At 37.4% G+C, this 25108-nt stretch overlaps 2 protein-coding genes across 3 annotated transcripts in view; one reads left to right on the top strand and one right to left on the bottom strand.

The window, feature by feature from the left end:
- LOC127529743 (craniofacial development protein 2-like) overlaps window positions 1–25108 on the top strand; it is a 928907-nt gene that overhangs the window by 159197 nt on the left and 744602 nt on the right. The window lies entirely within an intron of this gene.
- Window positions 5640–25108, bottom strand: part of LOC114662104 (FERM domain-containing protein 7) — a 250094-nt gene continuing 230625 nt past the window's right edge. For both annotated transcript variants that reach the window (XM_051934369.1, XM_051934368.1), the window contains one exon: window positions 5640–6779. In XM_051934369.1, coding sequence (XP_051790329.1) covers window positions 5784–6779 — 996 coding nt within the window. In that variant the 3' untranslated portion in view covers window positions 5640–5783. The remainder of the gene's footprint in view (window positions 6780–25108) is intronic.

The raw sequence follows: 25108 nt of genomic DNA, 5'->3' as shown, positions 1-25108 counted from the left end.
AGGTTGAGGACACACTTGTCCGGAATGGGGCCATTATTCAAACATCCTTCCCTGAATGAATGCCTGCCGCTATGCTCATTTACATACTGTTCAGTACGCTGCTGTGGGCTCTGTGCTGGCAGTAACTGGGATCCGAGTTCAATTTCTGCGGCCTCTAAGTTTGCAACTGCAGCCTCCATCACAGCTGCTTCAGCCAGCGCAGCCTCTGCCTCTCTCTCTCTCTCCAGAGCATCTAACGTGGCTTCTAGACGGGCCTTTTCCATTCTAAGTTCAATCTCCTTCTTTGAAAAGGCAGCTCTAGCTTGGGCAGCTTCTGCCTTAGCACGTGCTTTGGCTGCTGCTACACTGACATTTGAAACAGCAGAAGATTTAGTCGAACGACAAGCAACAGATCTAACTTCCAATTCTTGAAGCTCCATTTTACATGGACAACTGGACAATGTAGTAACTGTAACTCCTCTAGCAATTCTTGAGCAAATTACTGCGCTGTTATTTCTGCCTTAAGATGCCTTATAAGACAATGGAGTCAGAGCCACTGAACAATCTTGCTTGTAGGTCTCCCTTTTCACTGTACTGGCCTCACTGAATCTCCTGTTCAATTATCCAGCAAGCTAAACACCTTCATGCAATAATTCCCGGAACCACGAAGTGATGTAGAGAATGTTTAATTACAAAAATGGTGTGAAACTGTAAATACAAATACAAACAAACACTAATAAGTACTTGTATAAGTAACATAGAGTAAATACAGCAGCATTTATAACTAAGAACTTAACAGCCAAAGGCTCAGTAAATTTATGTAATGAAATGCAACATTTACTTTGACACTCCTTAACCAAAGTTACTTAAACAAAGACTATAAAACTAGAAAAAAGAGAACTTACAGGGAATGCCTTCACAAGGGCTAACTAAGCAGGATGGCGAAGGATTGTTTGAGAGTACAAACACAGAGGTAATAAACACACCATGCTTACTGCTGCTGCACTCACTTCCTACTTCCTGCCTCCTGTCACATGGCTTCCTGCTTGCAGCAGTAGCATTAGGATTTTTATATTAGGATTACAAAGGTTTGCAAAAACAATTAGAACCAGAACAGATTATATGACGCATATTTAACAGTTGTTTGGGAGCAGTGGGCATGATCGGTGGGAATCGCCTTTCCAGCCCAGTATTGAAGAGCTTCTGCCCCAACTGCAGACTGCAGAAGGGAAAGGAGCTAGATATTGCCGATCAGAGATCACTTTCATTGGCCAATGCAAAAGAGGAGTTGCCTGGAATCTTGAACACCTATACCCTTTTATTCTTGGGTCTTTCTTCTTTTTTCCATTTCACCTACATCTGTTGGATTTTAGTCACCTTTTTGCTTTATCCCTAAGGGTGTCCTCAAACTGCTGAAGTACCACACAATGGGAGAGAATTTTTCTGAGTGCCCCCACCAGGCCGGCCATAGCTAATCAGCATTGTACCTTGGTGTTTTCTTGGTTAAAATTGTGTTCATATTCCTACCTGTTTCATATCTAATAAACTTCTTCATCAGTCTTCTTAAAAGGATGTTTGGGTGCAGTGGCCAAGGTGGGTGGGAATCACTTTTCCAGCCTGAGGCATGACCTCAGTATTGAAGAGGTTCTGCCCAGACTTCAGAAGGGGCTGAATGTTGAAGACAGCCAATCAGAGATCACTTTCATTGGCCAATGCAAATGACATGTTGCCTTTAAGGAATGTTTAATGCCCATATCCTTTAATTCTCGTGTGTTTCTTTTATTGTCCTCATATCAGCCACATCTGCTAATTTCTGGACTGTTTTGTACTTTCTCTCTAAGGGTGCAACTAATCTGGCAAAGTACCAAGCGCTAGAAGCAAATTTCTCTGAGTATCCCCACCAGGCCGGCCGTAGGTAAGCAGAATTGCATCTTGGCAGCAAATTCTGATAAATACTGCATTACCTGTTTATTTTATACTTACCTGGTAGGGGAGATACCATGATCACCAAGGTGGTTCTTCCATGTCAGGTGTAGGGAGCGTAACGCAAAAATTAGTATGCAGATGACAGATGACGACAGGATAAGGGACAGATTATACAAATTTGATGTAGTGTTGAAAAAAGATGACACGGAAAAGATGATACATTTGCCCCCAGTTATATAAATTGGTACAGTAAGAGGACATGTTTTTACCCAGGCCAACCACAAGTATGTAGAAGGTATGGCAATGAGGGACACAAAGCTATAGATTGTGAGACAATAAAATGTAGACATTGTAAAGAGGAAGGCCATAGTACAAAGGAGTGTAGGAGGCCAATACAATGCAATCTATGTGGACAGGAGGGGCATGTCTTCAGGGACTATCTGGTCTCCTATGCCAATATTGTCAAGATGAGAGAGAAGGTGTTAGCACTTTCAGATGAGGAGTCTGAGGAAGAACAGAAAAACCAAGAAACATTAAGGAAAGAATCCAAGGAGGTGAGCTGGGGAAACATGGTGAGAAAGAGGGTATGAAGAAGAAGAAAGAGTGGTGGAGAAAATTACTTTCTAACTTTTATGGAGGAGAAGACAGGTAATCAGAATGTAGAAAGGAGAATAGAGCAGTGCTCACAAAATATTCTATTCCATACTGAAGAAATAATGGAAATCCTAATCAGAACAGCTACAGTATCTCCTCAGCAGGTAATGTTGGAAAGTACAGGGCAGGAAGAAATAAAGGCAAATGCAGGGATAATGCAAGTCAACCCAGGGTTACAGAGGAAATGTGTGCCAGATCTATTGTCACCAGCTAGATCTGGTAAAACAGATGAAGGGGAAGGAAAAGCGCAGGAATTGGGACAACTCCCTCTAATTTAGAATGTCCACCTCAGGGATGAAAGGAGTAGAAGAATGAGAATGGAGAGGAAAGCCGCCAAGAAGCCAAAGAAAAATGTACTTCATCAAATAAGGGGAAAAACAGGAGGAGAGGTAGACCACACTATTGCAAAGAAAAAGTTAAAATTAAAATAAGTCACTTTAAATGTGAAAAGTATTCAAAAGAAAGAGAGGAGGAAAATTGTATTCTCCTTCCTGAGAAGTTTACCAGTAAACTTAATTTATATACAAGAATGTGGTTTACCTTTCAAAAAAATCCTATGAGGATACAAAGAGGACTGGAAAGATGGCGAAGCAATCAAACAAAAATAAAATGCAGGGTTAGGAAAATAGAAAAAAAAAGGATATGATGAAATAGTGAAGGGGGACTGATGAAAATCAAACTGGCAAAAGGAAATAAACTTGATCAATATATACGCTCTGACCACACCTGTCCAGAGGATGGAAGTGTTAAGGCTGCTAGAAATGACAATGGCCGTCGAAAATAATTCAATTGTTGTGGGGGACTTTAATTGCTTGAGTGAACTAGAGCTGAGAGGCCAACGATTGGATAGAACGTCAAAAAAACTAAAAGAAATTATGAAGGACTGTCAAATGACAGATGTTTTCTGGAAATTAAAAGGAGAGGAAAAATGATTTACCTGGAGAGGGGCAAGGGGAAAATCTTCCGGGATAGATTATATCTTTATAGACAAAAATTATAAACCAAAGACATGCAAATTAAGGCCAGTATTTTTCTCAAACCATATTATGCTAGAGGTGGAAGTGAAAAAAGGAAATGAAGATGAGACAAAAGATTTTCTTTGGAAGTTAAATGTAACTACGTTAGAGGACAAAACGATCAAATAAGAATATAAACAATACTATAAGTGGTGGGCAACCTTGAAAAATGGGTGCAGGAGCCAGAAAGAGTGGTGGGAATTAATGAAGGAGAACACTAGAGAATTTTTCCAAAAGAAAAGCAAAGAAAGGAGTAGGAAGGTGAAAGAAGTAAAACACTGCAGGATGAACTGGAAAAACTGTACATGATTGAAGATCAGGACGAAAAAATAGAAACAGAAATAAGAACAATTAAGGAAGAAATAAAGTGTACAAGAAGAAAGAAGAGAAAGTAAAGTTCCAGAGTAGAGGTAGAGAGTTAGAACGAGAAAAATGCTCTAGATATTTTTTCAAGAAAGTAAAGGAGGAAAAAAGCTAATATAGAAGAAGTGACAGATAAAGATGGAAATGTTAAAAAAGGGAACAAAGAAAGAATGGAAATAGTAACAACACATTACAAAGAAATGTATCAGAAGAAAGTAATAAGCAATGGATGCATCAACGAACTAGAGGGAATAATAGACCAGTTCTTCACAGATGATCAAAAGGAAACGCTAAGTCGAGAGATACAAATACAGGTGGTGGAGAAAGCCGTTAAAATATGCAGCAGGGGCAAAACGCCAGGAACTGATGGATTACCAACAGACTTCTATTTGACCTTTTGAGACATATTAAAAGATTATATGCTTATTCTCTTTTTAGAAACCCTGAGGGATGCAGAAATGACAGAGTCAATGAGACAGGTATAATAACTCTTGTTCCCAATCTGGAGGAGACAGACAATATTAAAAATTGGAGACCGGTAATGCTACTTTGCCAGGGTTACAAAATTTTAACAAGAGTCTTGGCAAATAGATTGAAAGAAAAGATTGCACATGTGATTAAAGAAGAGCAAGCAAGTGTGGTGTCAGGTAGGAGTGCTGCAGGTAATTTGTGTGTGCTAAGGAATTGTGTACATCTAATGAAAGAAAGTAATATGGATGTTGGGATAATTAATTTAGATTTAGAAAGGAATGAATTTATAATACATAATAAGAATGTAACAATTCAAAGATTATTGCAGAAATGCGAGAAAGAAGTAACAGAAGAATGGAGAATCAAAGAAGACAATTTGAACAAGGGACAATAGAGAAAAGGTAAAGACCTTTAAGATTATTTGGGGAAAAAAAAATTGTAACATATGGTGTAAAGGAGATGGGTTACAGTGTGTTAGCATATGGGCCAGACCTTGTGTGTGCTCAGAATTGAAACACTGGAAAGAAAAAGTAAATGTAAGTGAAAGTGTAGAAGCAAAACAGTGTTTGTTCAAAGTAATGGATTTTAGCCAAAAAATAACTTTATGTTAATGTTTGGCCTTATTTAGAAAGTATATTTATTAATCCATAATTATAAATACAGGCCAAGTTGCAAAGTTAATCTGTTCCTGAAAACCATTTCATAGGTTTAATTTTCTTCAATGTGAAGACTGACCTGCTATAATGAAAAAGATTAAATATAAATCAGAATCATCTGACTCAATACATTAAATTTCATTGAGTTTCATTCTCCAAAAAATAGTGTTTGAATCTTTCTTTGGCTTTTCCAACAATCAGCTGTGGGAATGACTGCCAATAATGGTGCACATTTGAATTTTGTCTCAACCCTCAGGCTTTGTAATTGTGAAAAGTTATCTTTCTAACACACAAAAGAGTGTTGCATAACTTTCTTTATATACTTTGTTTTTTGTAAAGGAAAACATTTTTGCTTTTTTGAATACATTGACATATGACACATGACCACCACCTTATTGTACCAATGTCCTACAAATTTAACAGTTTCTTTATTATAACACAATTTACCTTTAAAATTCAAGCCACATGAAGACAATGCAATGGTTCTTCCACCATTACAAACAATATTTATTAATTGCTATAATTATGTCTCTTACATACAGTACTTTATTCAACAGTGTAAGCACTATATATTGTAATAATTTCTTGACAAGCAGTATTTTATAAGATTTGCAGTTTTAGAAACAATTGTACATATTACAAGTAAAGCAGATATGCAGCAACAAGCATAATATGGGCAATATGCAGGAAAATCACAAAATAATAAAATACAACATATTTAGAACTGGTAGGTGGTGGGATATGGGCTCACTCCTTCATAGTTGTTTATATTGAAATATTTTTCCTCTGTTTCATTCAACTGCAGACTTCCTGAAGAAATTCGCATTCTGGCAAGAGGAGCATCTTTAACACTTTTTCTTATTAAAGGATTGCAGTTTGGATAAAAGAGATCAAATTGGGTATCACTGAAATCTTTTCTACAACAAACACATGTTTCTACCAAACAGAACTGGCTTTTAGAATCTGCAGCTGCATGCAAAGGAAAGCCATGGCTCGCTCGACTTGGGCTCATAATCATATGATTATATTGTCCATGATATATTAATTCTCTACTTTGAGACATATGAACAAATTTCATATCTGTCTGGCTCCATGATCTTTTAGGAACTGACATTTGGCAATTTAAATTTTCAGTCATTTGTTGGAGATCTTCTTTTCCAATATTTATTCTACTGCCACAACTTGTAACTTTGACTTGGTGAAGTTCATTTTGTCTATATTTATGACTGTCCTTATTAGGTGCAGACATAGATTCTTGATTAAAGACGCTTGAGGATCTGAGGATGTCTTCTACTGCAGAAACATGTCTGTGAAACTGAGCTGGTCGGTTCAAGAAGGTAGAAGCACTTTTATTTAGACCTTCTTTTTGATAACAGGGAGCTCTGTAATTTGGGATGTTTCTATGACTTGGTAGCTGCAGGTTTGTTACCCGTCTACTCTGATTTACCTGTGTAATTCTGTTGCACTGGGTATAACACAAATGTGTTTGCTGGTTCTTTAAGATATTGGTGTTGTCATTGGCCTCAAAACAAGAAAAGGAGCTGCTTCTTGGCTTGTTGAAAGAATCAGGCCCTGCTTGGGGTTTAGAACGCTCCAGTTCTGTAGCAAAAACCACTTCAACAGCAGATTTACTCCATTTTCCTCCAACATCAAACAGAGGATCCTGTTCATTGTAACTTTTATTTCTGTCAGAAGAGTTAGACTTTAAGAAGGTCTGTTAAAAATAATAAAATCATTGTTAGTATTCCAAAACTGCCAGTCGGGGTAAGTTTGATTATACTTGTATACCACTGATAATCAAACAGTTTTGATAAAAAGAAAATACTTTTGTCAAATTAGTATCTCATTTGTCCTGTTTGCGCGTATGATATTAACATTACAGGAAGTGACTTAAGTGGCACATGGGGAAGGATTTAGGTGAAACAACCTAGCTTCTTTACCTTGAGTGGAATGCTTGGATGCATTCTTTACCTGGAATGCTAAACTCACCACTTTACTGCCTCTAATTCAATCTTTTCTGGCATCAATCTGTGACCAGAAAGCATGGCATGTTGGTCCTGCTCAACACACTTTTTTCAACCGTGCAAACTTCTTACCTTGCCTTACAGCAATAATTTTTAGTCTTGGTTTGTTTTACACTTTAGCATTATAAACTCTTGTGCTCTATGGATCATTGTGAGCTAGGAATACTGGAAGATGCAAACGCAATGTCTATGAATAAAAACAGAAATCAAATAAAATAAACAAAACCTACCAAAACGCTACCTAATTGCCCAGTTGTAACTGTTATGACTGCTAGCTCTTTCACACAAGGCTTTTTTTTTTTAGAATTATCCACTGAGGCATACTGAAGATTGCTGACATGGCCATATTTAACCCAGAGGTAACTGGCTTGACCCCTGGGACAACCTCCTGTCACGAGAATCTCTCCTCAAACTACCTCTGAAATGAATAGATGGGGAAAAAAGTATATCATTGTTTCTTGCTGTTATTTGAATTGAATTAATGGTTTATCAAATCAAATTTTGTCACATACAATTTTTCACAGTACAATATGTAGTGAAATATTTTGTTGCTAAACTATAAGACTGTGCATTGGAAAGATCATAAACAAAAAATACACAAACCTCTATAAATATTAGTATATAGACAATGGTGTTATGTTAATATTGTGATAATATAGATTATTTTAGACTTGCATAGTCTACCATTCATCTCACTTTAGCTGGAAGAATTAACACTGTCAAGATGAATATTCTTCCTAAGCTTCTTTTTCTGTTTCAAAGCATTCCAATATACATTAACAAATATTTTTTTACGAAGTTAGATTCACTCATAACCTAATATTTATTTGGAATTCAAAACATCCACACATCCAAAGGGCGACCTACAAAGACCTAAGGCAGAAGGTGGCATTGCTCTACCTAACTTTCAATTTTATTACTAGGCAGCAAACATACAATCTATAAAAACCTGGACATTGACACAAAGAGATGAACACATACAAGCTTGGTCGATAATAGAAATTAAATCCTGCAGTACTTCTTTATATTTCTTGTTTTGTACACCTGCAGTGGGCTGGCGCTCTGCCCAGGGTTTGTTCCTGCCTTGCGCCCTGTGTTGCCTGGGATTGGCTCCAGTAGACCCCGGTGACCCTGTAGTTAGGATATAGCGAGTTGGATAATGGATGGATGGATGCTTTGTACACCAATAAATATGAGTTATCACCAATATACTAACATCCCAGTTGTGCTTCATTCACTTAGAATATGGAGCCAATGTATGCAGTACTTCAAGACAGAGAAGCTTTTATCTGTGGCACCTCTACACGATAACCACCTTTTTCCGCCCTCTCAAACATACGCAGTTTTTACTGTTTGGGAAACATACTGGATTAAATCACTTAGAGATCTGTACATAGATAATGTCTTTGCATCCTATGAATAATTACACCCCCAATTTAACTTTCTGTCAACACAATTATTCCACTACCTCCAAATTAGAAAATTTCTAAAAAATCTGCCCAATTTTCCTCACCTCCCACCTACTTCTATTCTGGAAGAAATATTGATCGGTCTTGAGGACTCAGACAGCATTTCTGTAATATATAAAAACGTTTTAAAGTCCCTCCCTTTCAAAGATCCCAAAGTACAGTGGGAAAAGGATCGTTTCAGAAAAGCAGCCATGCACAGAATTCACTCTAGCTCCATATGCTCAAGGCATACAATTATCCATCCATTATCCAACTCGCTATATCCTAACTACAGAGTCACGGGGGTCTGCTGGAGCTAATCCCATCCAACACAGGAAACAAACCCCGTGCAGGGTGCCAGCCCTCCGCAGGGCACACACACCCACACTCCAAGCACACACTAGGGACAATTTAGGATTGCTAATGCACCTAACCTGTATGTCTTTGGACTGTGGGAGGAAACCCACGCAGACACGGGGAGAACATGCAAACTACACCCAAGGAGGACCCGGGAAGCGAACCCAGGTTTCCTTACTGCGAGACAGCAGCACTACCGCTGCACCACCGTGCCGCACGACATACAATTATTCAACTTAAAATCTTTTATTGAGCACATCTGTCTCGTTTAAAATTGTCCAAAATGTTCATAGGGCAAGATCCAACCTGCGAACATTGCAATCAACCTCCAGCCTTTTAAATGCCTATCAGACAGCCTTGGTGTCACTATCTCTCCTAATACAGCTGTGTTTAGTGTACACCCAGATGGGGTTAAAGTGGAGAAGGACAAACAAGTTGTACTGTAATTGTCTTTACTTCATTATTGACACGTAGATTTATTTTGCTCAACTGGGAGAATCTTAACACACCTCTTTAAAGTCAGTGTTATATACTACTGGCTGAAATACCCAGCGTTGCCTGGGAGGAAAATAAAGTTGTTTTTTTTAATTGTTTGAGAAAAATATAATTAAAAGAAAACACGACTTTAAAAATAAAAATAAATTAACAAACAATGAAGACTCACTAATGTGTTTGTCTTGCGTTCTTGTATGTATGTTATCATCCAGTTGACGCTCTGAACCTGCCAATTCTATTTAATTTCAAAAGCAACAGGGGAGCAGTGGTGCTCAAACATAAAGAATGCTGGCAGTTGCCTCCAGTTCGCCCTCTGGTGGTCGTTCCGAGTGTCAACTGGATGATAACATATATACAAAATCGCAAGATCACCCCCCAACCTACCCAGATAATAATAATAACATTTATTTGTATAGCACATTTTCATACAAAAAAGTAGCTCAAAGTGCTTTTTTTATATACTGTATATACATACATACACACATTGACTTTTATATATATAGATTTGAAATTGGAAAAATTTAATTCTCATTCTGTGCAAAATTGTACTTTGTGCTAATTTTTTTTTAAACCTGACAGGATCCTAATCAATAACATTTTAGAATAAGCATTTAAATTGGGGAAAAGGATTTTCTACCCTTTTTGTCCTGCTAATTTTAGTGATTGGCAATAATGGATATAATGAGGGTATTAGAAATAAACGTGATGCATTAGGCTTAAAAGTCAAGACGGAGGAAAAAGATTTAGGGGTAACTATTGACTATGACCAGAATTTTAAATCACATATTAATCAGATTACTAGGACAACATTTTTTCACTTAAGAAAAATAGCAAAAGTTAGACCTCTTATAACATTGCAAGATGCTGAGAAATTAGTTCACGCTTTTGTTTTCAGTCGACTAGATTACTGTAACGCACTCCTCTTAGACATCAATCGATTGCAACTAGTGCAGAATGCAGCTGCTAGAATCTTAACTCGGAAACAAAAATCCGAGCACATCACCCTAGTTTTGATGTCACTACACTGGTTACCTGTGTCATTTAGAATTAACTTTAAAATACTGCTTATGGTTTACAAAGCCTTAAATAATCTCGCTCCATCTTATATTTCAGCATGTCTTACACCTTACACTCCAAATCGTAACCTTAGATCTTCAAATGAGTGTCTACTTAGAATTCCAAAAGCTAAACTTAAAAGAAATGGTGAGGTGGCCTTTTGCTGTTATGCACCTATAATCTGGAATAGCTTGCCAATAGGAATTTGCCAGGCTAATACAGTGGAGCACTTTAAAACACTGCTGAAAACACATTACTTTAACATGGCTTTCTCAAAGCTTCATCTTAGTTAATTCCTGATGCTCTGCATATTCAATTAATTATCATTATTATTCATGGTGGCTGCAAAATCCGTACTAACCCCTACCTTCTCTTCTGTTCTTTTTCCAGTTTTCTGTGGTGGCAATCTGCACCACCACCACCTGATCAAAGTACCATGATGTCTCTACATACTGTAGATGGATTAAAGGCCGGAAGTCCACTTGATCATGATCATCAAGTTCTTCCATGAGAACTCTGAATACAATGAGGACTGATTGAGGTAATTTATGTGAGGTAGAATGCCTAGAGGGGTCTGGACAGTCTCGTGGCCTGGATTCCCTGCAGATTCTATTTTTTTTCTCCAGCGTCTGGAGTTTTTTTTTTTTTTTGTTTTTTCTGTCCTCCCTGGCCATTGGACCTTAATGTTATTTAGTATTCCCTTATTTTAATTCTTATCTATTTTGTCTTTTTTTCTTTCTTCATCATGTAAAGCACTTTGAGCTACATTGTTTGTATGAAAATGTGCTATATAAATAAATGTTGTTGTTGTTGTTGTTTTTTCAAAATATCCTATAATCCCTGAAGTTGTCGTCCATATAGTAATTCAAACGGCGAAAAACCCATAGATGCTTGTGGAACTTCCCGATAGGCAAAGAGCACGAGGTGGAGGAGCTGATCCCAGTTCTTCCCATCCATGCTGACCACTTTGCAAAGCATTTGTTTGAGAGTTTGATTAAACTTCTCTACCGGACCGTCAGGTTGAGGATGATACACCACAGTCTTTAAGTACTTTATTTCGAGTAACTTGGCAACCTCCCTGAACGTATCCAAGGTGAATGGATCTTTAGGGATGCTGATACGCGTAAAGCCCTCTACCAGTTCCCGTGCGATTGCCTTTGATGTTGCTGAGCGCAAAGGAACAGCTTCTGGATATCGAGTAGCATAATCAACGAGGACTAAGATATATTTATATCCTCGAGCTGAGGGCTCTAAGGGGCCTACAATATCCACCCCAATTCACTCGTAGAGAACATCAATCAGGGGAAGAGGAACGAGAGGAGCTCGGTCCTTCCTAGGAATTTGCCATAATTGACACTCTGGACAAGAGAAGCAAAAACGGCGAACCTCCTCAATAATTGCTGGCCAATATAATCGGAGCTTAATCCCCCTTCGTGCGCTAATTCACAGACTTGCCGCCAGTAAGTGTGTTGGATAAACAACAACTTCCTCACCTCCCCCTCATGCTCTGCTACTCGATGTAATAGGTTGTTCTCTATCACAAAGTGAGGACCCTGTGGCATGGGCTGATGAGTGTGTTGGCTATTGACAAGTACTACTGCATTTTTCGCAAATTTTAGGGAGTTGTCATTCCACTTCTCCCTTTTGAAACCAGTCTGCATTTCTCTGAATTGAGAATGTATCTCAGAGAGAGGGTGTCTGCCTGTCCGTATCTCTCTGCACCAGCTGGTTACATGGTGTGGAGTCATCCTCGTCTATCGCTAAGACTAAGTTTTGTTTGGGAATGGTCAGTAGTACACCGCATTTATTATCAGACCAGTCCCGCCCCAGAATCATAGCGAAAGGTGGATTCGGGAGGACCGCCACGAGGCATTTTTTCAGCGATCCTCCTGGGTGGTTTTATATTTACGGATTTCCCCATGTATACATGTAACACTGGTCTTCACTTTTATTCATTGTCGTGGTAATACATATCAATACATACATATACAATAATGGAAATGTTGCTGCCGGAATCAAGGAGTACTTCGACTTTGTAACCATTAATGATTACTACTCCCGTATGTGCTTGTGTCAGGGTGTTGACAAGTGCACATAAGCTGCCTCTCCCTGTCCACCTGCATCCCTCCTCATCCCCGGGTAGGTTGCACGCCCCAGGGCCTGGGAACTTTGGAACAGGGTCTGGTTTATATGAAAGAGACCTAGTTTGTGTGACGTAATCCCCACAGAATCCACTAGAGGACCATTATGCTTCCTCAGATTGCCAGGCTGGCTTCGATGTTTCTAGGAGCTGTATAAGTTCCTCCATGGTGTGGAAATCTCCCCAGACCGGCCTGGTAAAGTTTTTGGGGAGTCCCTTTAATAGAAGCAAGCAGGCTACCAGCTGCACTATTTGAAAAGTTGTAAGTTTGAATGGCCTTAGCCATTGTGCTATTCGTTCCCAGAGAGCTTGTGCCTGTTCTCTCAGGATCTAACTCACATTTTCTTAATTTTTCTACCTGCTGGTCTGGGGAAAGTCCGTATTTAGCTGGGATCTCAACCCCAATAGGCAGCTCAGTTCTCCCCTCCAAGAGAACATAATGAGCCCTCTTCGTTTCCTCCACAGGAACCAGCGCACATCTGTATGTCTCTTACATATTCTCCCTTTGAGAAAATACTAGCCCAGTTTCGTATTTAGGAAGCGGAGCCTTTCTTCCTGCAAAATGTAATTGCTCTTGAAAAGCTTTCTGTGCAGAATGTATCTGTACTGCCAGAGTCTATTACAGCATACGTTTCTACACATTTTTTCACTCATTTTAGATTTAATTTTAACTGGGACCACAGCTAGGACACACTCTTTACCAGCCTCGGTAGCAGTGCACTTCTATAATGGTTTCACAGAAACATATGAAAAAAAAAATTCTTCTTTTCCGACTCAGTGTGTTCTTTTATACTGGGTGTGGTTTATACTGGGTTGGCACCGATTTCTTTATTCACATGCAAAATGACTGTGTGTGACTTAGAGCATATTTGACATTTGATTTTTTCTACACAGTCTTTACTATGATTTCCTTGCTAAAGGCACTTAAAGAATAAGCCTTTAGATTTCAAAAAGTCAGTTCTATTTTCATACTTTAATCTCTGGAACATACTGCATTCAATTAGAGCATGACTTTTATTGCAAAATAGACATGTCTCAATGAATGCACAAACTGCCTTTTCGACTGAGGTATCTGGAATCCCCTTTCAAACAGCAACAGAAAAGTTTGCAGCAAAACTGCTTTTTCTTGGGCCATATTTCAGGGGAAATTTACCCTTCCTTTCTCAAAAGTATGACTTTGTTAGTGAGTGCTAACCGCTATAGTTGTGTCAGAGGGGGACACTTTTACATTTTTTTGTACACTGGGTGGTTACATTAGGCACCCACTGTTGGGACTGGGGGGTGAGAAGTTAAAAGGCTGTCTGTACTTATTAATGGTATTTGCTGTCTTGCAAGGGAGTCACTGCTTTGAAGTCTGGCCTTGGAGGATGTCTGTATTTACCTGGCTTGGAAATATTGGTTTCTAATCGGCATATCTGTACTTATTAACGGTATTTGCTGTATTGCAAGGGAGTCACTGCTTTGAAGTCTGGCCTTGGAGGATGTCTGTATTTACCTGGCTCGGAAATATTGGTTTCTAATCAGCATATCTGTACTTATTAATGTTTGGTAACCATACATTTGGTTAACTTGTGTTTTCATTAATTGTTAAACCCAGGCAATTTAGATGTGCCATTGATTAAACTGTTTGTCCAGGACTGACAACAGCAGGGACTGAAGTAAATATAAACTCCTGGGCAGCAGAAGGCAGGGACAGTCCACAGGAAACGCTGCCAAGACACTCGGACAGGGCACAGGAGCTCGCAGGCAGACAAGGGTACCTGGCTGGCACGACGTGAGGCACAAGGATGGCAACACTTCCAGGGAGGAAGAGACAGCTCCACAAAGAGACGCCGGATGTGGGTTCAGCGAGAGAGGGAATCTGCATGAAAGGACCCAGCAAAGCTGACAAACAAGAAATGCAGCGTGCCTAGGTCCCAGCAACACAAGGAGCCCAGAGTGGAAGAAAAAGGAACAACGAAGAGACGCTGACAGGGAGTCAACAATTTTACACAACTTCTGTAGGGGAACGAGTGTCCGGGGAACAGAGTGCATCCATGGACAGTTGAACGATTAAGTGTTGGGGTAACACAGTGAACAAACTGGACTCTGCACCACTAAAGGTTGTATCCTCCATTTTTGTTTTTCACGGACTTTTAGAGGGTGAACTGTGTATTTTCCTTTTTTAAAAAAAGGGAAATTGATTCCTGATATGTTTAGTTTTTGTTATGTTCATTTATCTTTTTAATGTACCTTATATTGTTTTGTGTAATAGAACTTACTGTTGCTTCTTTCTAAAATTACTGTTGTGTCTTTCATTGTGTGTTTACTCACCGCCCAATTTAAAGAAATCTGTGTGCTGTTATTGGTAAATTTCAGGAGTTCCCAGTCTCTTAATAAAACTGGGTGGCATAGTCGGATATTTTAATGGTGCCTAAATTAGATTACCTATAAGTGTGACCAGACACCTGTGACAGTTGCCTGTTGTTCCAGAAAGTCAACTAGGTCAGCAAGACGTGCGCCTCTTCTTTTTTTCTTTCAATTTCCCAAGCTGTACATTGCCAACATCCTCACAGTTCTTGGGGAAGCTTTGAGGTTATAATATGAAGATTTTGCGCTGTTGTCAAACTCATGCCCATTCTTCATGCTGGACATAAGGCTCATACAGCTACAAAGAAAGATTGTGTATTCCCTCAGACCTGCTCCATCGTTCAACTTCATTTGCAACCACTTCTTGGCTTTCTTCATGTATGCATCGGCTGTCTGTAGCTGGTTTCCATAAAAGGCCTCGAGCTTCTTCCTGGCCAATTCTGTAGCCTTCGGCTGGCAGCAGGTATATACAGCCTTTAACAATTTCTTGGGGTGAACGTTTGGTAAATTGTGCTAAGAATTCTAATTTATATTGGAGGTTCTCCACCACCTCATCAACAGCATATTTAAATGCTCTGGCAAAGTTCACATAGTCCAATGGGTCACCAGCAAACACTGGGACCTTTCTAAGGTACATATGGTACTTGTGACTTTTTCTGTTCATTTTGCTGTTCATAGTGTTCCTTGTGAGGTTCATATATACTTTCATTAGTATACAAAGAAATATAAATACTTGCACCATATGACTCTTCATTCTTTTCATCTGGATTTTCAAGGACACTATAAAGTTTGGTTTACTTATAATGTAAGTGCATCCTTTAAGAGCTCTCAATCCTGCATTGGATTCTGCAATTGCCAACTGTAGGGCCAGCTAATCTCTTTTAGCTGAGCTTTTTAACTGTGCCACTTCCAAATCTAGATTCTGCTGCCTTTTTTGAGCTGCCGCTCAGGCTAGCAGCACTGCGTGCACTGCCTCTTGAGCCCTGAGGACACTAGCCGAGGTAGCTGCTGAACCCGCTCGACTTTTTGTTATTACAGAAACTTGAGAGACACTGTCGGCTGGAGTGACACCGTTGATAAATCTGTACCCCTTGAACTGATCCAAGAGTATTTGGTTTGTAGAACTGGAAGAGACTTTTATTTTGACATTTTCCTAATCCAGTGCATCATCTTTCCAAGAAATGTATTTAGAGTCTTCAGTTTAGCATCAAAGCTTTTACGCAGTTTCTTTCGTTTATCTTTATTGCTTTGCAAAGATAATTTACCATTTAACTTTATACTGTATATTCTGTCATCAAAGCATAAAAGTCTTTTTCAATAACTGTGCTTATTTTCTCACAGTTAGATTCCTTCCTCTTTAAGTCTTTTACGTACTTTATCAAGCCCTGTCCATCCTTTTCGTCTATTTCTGACTGAGGATCGACACGTTGTTCTACCAGGTCTGCCATCAACATATGTCCAGAAATTAACCTGGGCTGCGCTGGTACTGTGAGCTGCGTTTTCATCATGGAGATACAATACAATACAATTTATATTTGTATAGCCTAAAATCACACAAGAACTGACGTAATGCGCTTTAACAGGCCCTGCCTCTTTGACAGCCCCACAGCCTTGACTCTCTAAGAAGACAAAGAAATACTATGAAAAAAAACACTAGTAAAGAAAAAATGGAAGAAATCTTGGGAAAGGCAGTCCAAAGAGAGATGCTCCCTCTCTGTTTCATCACAGTTGTCGGGATGGCCACTCGGGCTTCAGCATCGAGAAAGCACTTCAGTCATGCAACAGGAAAGGCTCCTTTTAAAGGTATTTAAGTTCTTTTATCTTAGCTTATACAGTCACACAAGGAGTGCTAACAGTTCTGTCAAAGGTTCAACTCCAATCGAATGATATGTCAACAGAAGCTTCTTTACCACAATGAGGTGGTAGAGACTGAGCCACCTATTGTTGGTCCACACTTTTTTGTGAGAATGAAGGAAGTGATTTTGTTTTGGTAACAATGTCACTAACATGATACTGAGTTAAAGCTGGACATAGCGGTTTGAGTACTGAGAAAAGCGCTATATAAATGAAATGAATTATTATTATTATTTTTTTTATCATCACCAGATCTGCCATGAATTATGAAAACTGATGAGCACTTTTCTTTGGTCCCTGGAAAAATATACAGCAGATCTGCTGAAGCTCTACAGAAAGCATTAAAAAATTTATTGCACAATATAGATGACCAGGTATTTTCTTCTGATGTTTAATGTTGAAATACAGTATATATTTTTAAACATTATTAACATCTTGTTTAAGTGCACAGCCTTCATAAATACTTTATTTTTTAAAGAATGACCTGTTTAATAAATGTATTGTTACAGCAACACTTCACATAGAAGTCAAAGTCAATTTTATTCAAAGGTTGTAGTTGATCGCATTGCTTAGAGCCAAATCATGATCTCTATGGGGTGCTCTGTTTTTGATCTATATACTTGGGTGTGTGGTTTTTCAATAGCTAAACATATATTCAAATTGGTAAAACAAGGTAATTACAGATCCTTGCAGGTGTTTAAACCAATTTAACATTTTTGTTTAAGGTTACAGACATAGTAGCACAAAGGCAAAGAACAGCTCTTGAGGGACTGCCTTTTTTCTACAGAAAGATCCAGCAAGTTTACATAGGACAATATTTGGCTGCTGTATTTAGTCTCTCCATGAGTTAGCATTTTCCTTTTCATTATGATTTGGAATTTTGCTGCAGGATAATAAATGGTAGAGGACTAGACTAGTTAGGTCCGGATATTTATTCAGATTTATGATTCAACTTGATTCAGTTAAATTCCAGAACATTTGTTTGGATTATATCTTCTAAAATACATTATAGTTTTAAAAAGTGATGCCAGTTTTGTTTAAAATTTACTGTAGTAAAGGAAAACATTCTGAAATGAAACATTTCACTTGTTATCTTTATTATTTGAGTCAGGCCCTCCATGTTCCTGTTAAATGTTATTTAGTAATAATTAAATTAATTTTAAAGTGACAGAGACTTCTTTGGACATTTTGTATGTGTTTGATTTGGGATTTATATACAACTTTTATGAAAATTTAAAATACAAGTCATTTTTTTCACCTCAATCTAAGCGATATGAACTGATAATGAATTTTAAGATTTATCCTGTTATATTGATGCACTAGACCAAACACAAAATAACAAACTTTCATATAGAAACATGTAAATGGATAAAAATGTCATAGTCAAGACATTGTAGATAGTGGACTTAAACAATTATGTATAACAGATAAAAAAACATAATGTGAAGTATTTACTATAAAAATCAAGTGTGGTCAGGCATCTTGTACCTGTACAACTGCTTAAGAGAGTCTTAGTCAACAAACACTAGAAAAATAATAATAAAATTAATATCAGAATCATTTCTGTTTGGAACACAATGAATTTACAAATTAATTTTTTTTTTCTACAGCCCTAACCATAATGCCAGAAAAATGCTAGTGATTCGTAACACACTGTACTACAAATTTCTTACAATTTGATAGTGCCTTTTCTTAAACTCACTCTCTGTAATGGTAATCTTTAAAAACAGTATTTAGTACTTAATAGTAACTCTATTTTTGGGCTGACTCGACTTGTTTATTTACACTGCATTCAAATGTTTTTCTGTTATTCTTGATTCTTATCAGGATAGTGATGAGAATTTGTACATCAAAGGTGTAAAGTTTGGGATCCTCACGGTTTCTGCTTTTGGGTTTGACGTCAGTTGACCTATTATTATTTTGCCCATTATTTTCAATGTAAATACTGAAACTTTTATTGTAAATTAAAATATATTTCAAATCAACCATGATGCAAAATCACAGCTTCTCTTCCCATTTTTTCAAAAAGTTGAGTTTCAGTTAAGAATGTGAGATTGAGACAGTCTTAATAAACAGACAAAGCTACTTGTCTCCTATATGATAAAAAAAAGATTTGTCTGTTATTCTTATCATTTACTGTATGTGATAGTAAATATCCAACCACACTGTCTGGCAATGATAATACTAATACCAATCCTTGATACACTAAAAATTCTTAGTCTGACCAAAATTAAATTGTAATATCTTCATAAAATGGTGTACTTCATTTTCATAAGCAACATGGCACTGTAAATGTTTATGAAAAATTTATTTTACTAATAAACCATGGACTTAAATCATATTCTGTAAAATTGAACATTTAAAATAATATAAGAGAAAGCAGTAGATGACTTAAAATAATGTCATTATTTGTTATTGAGTGGAAAGACTATGATTTTTAGGAAATGTAAGTGGCAGACTCTTTAATAAAAATTAGCTTCTCTGCATACTCCGCTGTGAGTTTGTATTGGGTTTTTACAACAATGTGACATTAAACTGAAAAGTCTTAAGTCTGGGGGGGTGCAAAACTGTTATGAAAACTCAGGTCGCAAATACTTAAAGGTGGAGAAACGCTGATTTGTGCAAGTCTTTCTTAATTTTTTCCATACAGATGGTAACATTATGTTGATAAACAGCTTTATGTTTACTTGTGATGTTTACCCTTAGGTATTTAAACTGATCTGCGACAATAAAAGGGAAGGTGTCCAATCTAATATTGTATGCTTGAAAATTCAGTGGGAAGAGTAGACTTTTATTCAGACCAGAAATCTTTTGAAATTCTGTTAGTGCTGTTAGGACTACAGGCACAGCATTTTGTGGATCTGATATATACAGTACTTTCTGTTCCAGTCCTTCTCTGATAATCCTCTTTGTCTCAATAGCATTTTGACAGTAAATTACCAGTACCTCAATGGCGATTGCAAAAAGCAGTGGTGACAAGGGACTTCTTTGTCTGGTACCATGCTCTAGTTTAAAGTAGTCTGAATTAATGTTGTTAATACAAACTGAAGCTTCTGTATTGGTATACAGTAGTTTGATCCATGCACAAATGTTCAGGCCAAACAAACATTTCTCCAATGTAGTGAAAAGGTAATAACATTCAACCATGTCAAATGCTTTTTCTGCATCCAACAATAATAATATCTCCAGGGTGTTTGACATTGTTGGTTAATATATTACAATAAACAGGCATCAAAGAGTGGAAACTAAGTGTCTGCCTTTAATAAATCTAGTTTGGTCTTGTGATATTACCGAAGGCAGCACTTTCTCCATCCTTCTAGCTAGGACTTTGGAGAGTATCTTAATATCATTATTCAGAAGTGAAATTGGTTTGTACGATGCACATTTTAATAAGTTCTTATTTTAGGAGAGACAGTAAGTAATATTTGGCAAAACGTTTGAGGTAGAATTTTATTTTCTCTAGCTTCTGTAAATGTTGCTAATAGAAGGGAAGCTACCTGATTTGAGAATTCCTTATAAAATTTGGCAGGGTTTGACATCAGGGCCTGCTGCTTTCTCACTCTGCAGTGAGTTTATAGCATCTAGAGTTCTGATAATGCCAGAGGTTTATCCAGTTCCTCTGCACTAAGGGTATCTATTTGTGATATCTGTAATGCATCCATAAATGCATTAGATTGTGTCTGGTCTTCTTTAATCTCAGTATAATATAAGGATTTATAGTAGTCTCTAAATGCATTATATTTTTATGGTCAATGATTTTGTCTCCGTTTGTGTTGGTGATTGCTGATTGTATTGCGAACTTCTTGCTTGTGGATTTCTGAGCTAAGATCTAATTAGCTTTCTCTCCATGTGCATAATAATAATGTCTTGATTTAAGTATGAGTTGTTCAATTTCTTTAGTTGTTAAGAGGTTGAGCTCTGAATACAGAGCCTGCCTTTTCCTATGAAGAGCCTCACTTGGACACCTGGCATGTTCTTGATCTGTTCTAGTAATTTCGTTGATTAGCTCTGATACCTTCTTGGTTTCCAATTTATTTCTGTGGGAAAGATATCAGGTAATTTGTCCTCTTAAGAAGGCCTTCAGGGTTTCACAAAGTGTTCCTGCAGAAACCTCTGAGGATGTGTTTGTCTCTAAAAAAAAAATGATTTGCTTGGATATAAATTGGGCAGCATGGTGGCGCAGTGGGTAGCACTGCTGCCTCGCAGTTAGGAGACCTTGGTTTGCTTCCCGGGTCCTTCCTGTGTGGTGTTTGCATTTTCTCCCCGTGTCTGCGTGGGTTTCCTCCGGGTACTCCAGTTTCCTCCCACAGTCCAAAGACATGCAGGTTAGGTGCATTGGCAATTCTAAATTGTCCCTAGTGTGTGCTTGGTGTGTGAATGTGTGTGTGCGCACCCTAGCGCCCTGCCCTGGGTTTGTTTCCTGTCTTGCGCCCTGTGTTGGCTGGGATTGGCTCCAGCAGACCCCCGTGACCCTGTAGTTGGATAAAGTGGGTTGGATAATGGATGGATGGATGGATAGCATTTAGACCTGAAAAGTGAGAGAATTTATTCTCTTTATTTCATGATTCAAGCCTTTAACATTCCAGCTCACAAACTTAACTGTTCGGTCTTGGAGACATTGCTTCTGAACTTTTGTTGTCATTTTTTAGTCTTAACTGAAAATAAGACAGCTTTGACCTTAATTTCCAATTTTCCCAGGAGTTATTGCCATGAAGCATATTGTTACTTTGGCACTTATAATTATAAGGATTAAAAGGATAGATTAGAGATAGCTTGCTCTCTTTCTCTCACCCACCCCCCCAGTCCCCCCACTCCCCATTTTGCCACCCCATGTGAGGCTAGACCCCACTTCCCAAAGTCCCAGTCCTCTGACATACCTAGAGACAGAGCACGTCCAAAACAAAACAAGCCCCCCAGCAGCGGGGTATGGGGAATTAAAGTTATATGTCTATTGCCAGTACAGTCCAATTACTATAAGCATAAAATAAAATCTTCAATAATCTTGATAGTAAAATAGTAAACCCAGGGAATTGTGTTAAAAAGTGGCCCTGGATAAGCATAGTAAACCCTAATACAATAATAACAATAACAACGAAACAACCAAGGGTATGATGTTAAACAGGCTCCTTTAGAAAAGAAAAAAAAAAGAATTATTAATTTCTTCCACACATACATACATATATGCATATAATTGTTATAAAAAGTATTAATTTCTAATACTCAGTTTGTAAATAAAAATGAAATCGATGTAATCCTACCATCCTCCAACTCAGTAAGCCTAATTCCCAGAGAGGAAATTAAGAAAATAATATTTGTGCTGTTCATTATTTTCATCAAACATCAGGGTTCGGTAACCCTCATCATAGAGCACCAAAGAGATGCAAAAATGTATTACAACCCACCCTTGGCTGTAACATGCTACTTACACTCCAATTATAGGAGGAGCCACTAGTGATGTTTGAAGATTAGAACAAAATCCTATATGTTTGTCATTTGTTTCAAAGGCACTCTTACTCTATATACTGTAACTAAAGTCTATTTTTCTGCCTCCTTCAGATGTTCTGAAGAGCTTACCAAATATATACAGGATTGACAAGTAGATGATGTAAAATTTTAGACATTATATGGAATCAATATTATTGTTATTGCAGATATAATAAGGTGTCTGGAACTGTATATATTTTTCTTTCTTTTTTTGATGTTCATGCTATTATTGTTTTTTGCAGAATTTTTTGTTTTACACATTTACCCTTGCATTTTTTTAAACTATTGCTTATTATTTACTTGTTATTAAACTTTATTACAGTATATACAAATAATTAATTTTACTGAATTTGTGATAGTTATTGTTATGCAATGACTTCATTAATATACTGTACTGTATGTAAATAATACTGAAGTGCATATATTATTGTAATTGTTAATATAATTTATTTTGCAATAAAAATTTCAATATTTCTGTTGCATTTTTTAATAATTTTAAAAACAGAAATAAAAACAAACACATATTAAATTATTTCAATTTCTGTTTGTTATTAATAATTTGGTTGTTTTGTTATTAGTTTATATAATAGAACATGCTAATTATATTCTTTGATTGGGCTTTCTTTTTTGGTTTGGAGAGGTTAAAAGTGGCTATCGTAAAATAAGGTAACCCATGTAGCTCACAATTCACCCTTGAAATATCCACTATAAAGGAACCTGTATGTAACCCTATACTGATGTTGCAGTATACCCCACATAAAACCCAAGTACAGCATAAATGTTTACCCACATGGTTTTCCTCTTGTGACCCATCTGTTATCCAGCATCATCCCAGATAGGCTTCCACTTGTGGGGCCAATCTGGAAGCAGCAAACAAAAGTTGGTGAGGCCCAGTTTGGTTGCCAGGATGGGTCCCACTTTCAAGCCCATATGAGACCAATGTAGGCCTCACATGGACATGCTATCTGAGTAAAGCAAATATTCTCCCTCGTTTAAATTTTCTTAATTTAATGCTCTCCCTCAAGGTATCAGTTCAGGTCAGCCATTATTTAGTTTTTATGGAGAGCTCAAAGACCTGTCAAATACTCAGTTTTGATTCAAGCCAGTGTGAAGTTGTCATTTCTCGTCCTAATTTTAAACTGTGCCATTGGACTTATGTCCTATATCCGATCATCCTATGGTTAAATCCTCAGCTTTCCCTTTCAAGCCTTACTTATAGAAAAAATAACTGTCTCTCCTCTCTCTTTCTAGCCATTAACATTTATTAGGTTAAAAACAGAAAAGAGTAGATGAATATAGTCCTTATATAAATTATGCTGTGTTTTTGACACAGGAAAGAAAAGTACCTTGGCTCCATTCCACATTGGCACTCCCTTGCACCACTAAACATTGGTGGGCAACCAATATCCTATCCAACTTGGGATTTGTGAGGTATTGGCACATTTGACGATTTGTTTCATGGAATTGGGCTGGCCTCTTCCCACTTCCTTAAAGACAAAAGTTCAAACCCTTCTTCCTCTTTCTTTTTCTGTTTACAGATTAGATTTGTTTTCAGAGCATGTGTTTTTCTGTACCATTCCCAACCATCCATTATTTGATTTTTTTTTTTTTTCATTGCTCTCCACCAAATGCATTTCCTCTTTTTAAACCTTCCTTCATGATTCCATTTTTACATCTATTACAGTCACTCAGAAATGGAACACTTATCTATTCCTGTCAACACCACGTCTTTTAGTATGACCCGTCTATTAATATATTTAGGAAAAAAACTTATTGTACTGTTACACTGCAAAAAATTAATATGCAAAACCTATACAAAAAAAAACTTTAATTTGGGAGTTGCTTTGCTTTTATTTAGCAAAAAAAAAATCTGCCAAAGGGGTAAGCAAAATTTACTTGAGAAGATTACTTAAAGTAAATACATTTTTTTGATAAGTCAATAATTTTTACAATAAGAAAAACAAGATTTAATGTCATGATATAAATATTTCTCACTTGCTTAGATTCCATTTTTTGCAGTGTAAATGCTGCATTGCAGAGCATAAAAGCACTATTAGAACACAACCCCTTAAATATTCTATTTCAAAACGATGTATTGTGGCAAATTACCAAATCTCAGACTTTCTCAAATTTCATCGTAACTAATGTAGCATGTTAAATGCTTTGTATTCTATGTATTCTATGTATATGAATCACACAAATCACACATCTTTTGCAGACAGGAGCTTGCAGGCACTGATCACCACACAGAATACATTATATTCATGATATTACAGCTCTCTGAACATTTTAGAATACTAAGATGTATACTTGATATTTTCATGATGAAATGTGTTAAAGCATGTATTAAACCAGGGGCATGGTGTAGCGCAGCAGTAGCGATGAGGTAGCCCCCCCGTCTAGGAATTGTTCTTGCCTCCCCTATGTTCCTGTCTCCCACAAGATTCTTGCTGGAATGCGTGTGAGCCTCGATGAAGTAATTTATTGTAGCAGTACTGTGTCTGTCAAAAGTACCAACCCACAGTTCCTGTACTTCCATTTTCTTTCTCCATGTAACCAACTGCCAAAATATAAGCTCTGCAATAAATGTAAAACAAGCTGTAAACATAGTGCACTGATTCCTCAAAACTTTTAAAGAACACTGAAAAATCTTTGTAGTACATGTTTAATTATTCCATCCATCTATCAAGGGTCGCGCCATTCCCAGCAAGAATACAGCATGAGACAGGAATGATCCCTGGATGGGGTGCCAGCTCATCACTACTGCTTTGCCACTGTGCCCCCACATGTTTAATTATTAAAAGTATACATTATTTAAATGAAATTAACAATTCAT

The sequence above is a fragment of the Erpetoichthys calabaricus genome, chromosome 12 (assembly GCF_900747795.2).
Source record: "Erpetoichthys calabaricus chromosome 12, fErpCal1.3, whole genome shotgun sequence".
Taxonomy (NCBI): Eukaryota; Metazoa; Chordata; class Cladistia; order Polypteriformes; family Polypteridae; genus Erpetoichthys; species Erpetoichthys calabaricus.
This window is presented reverse-complemented; position numbering and strand designations above follow the sequence as displayed.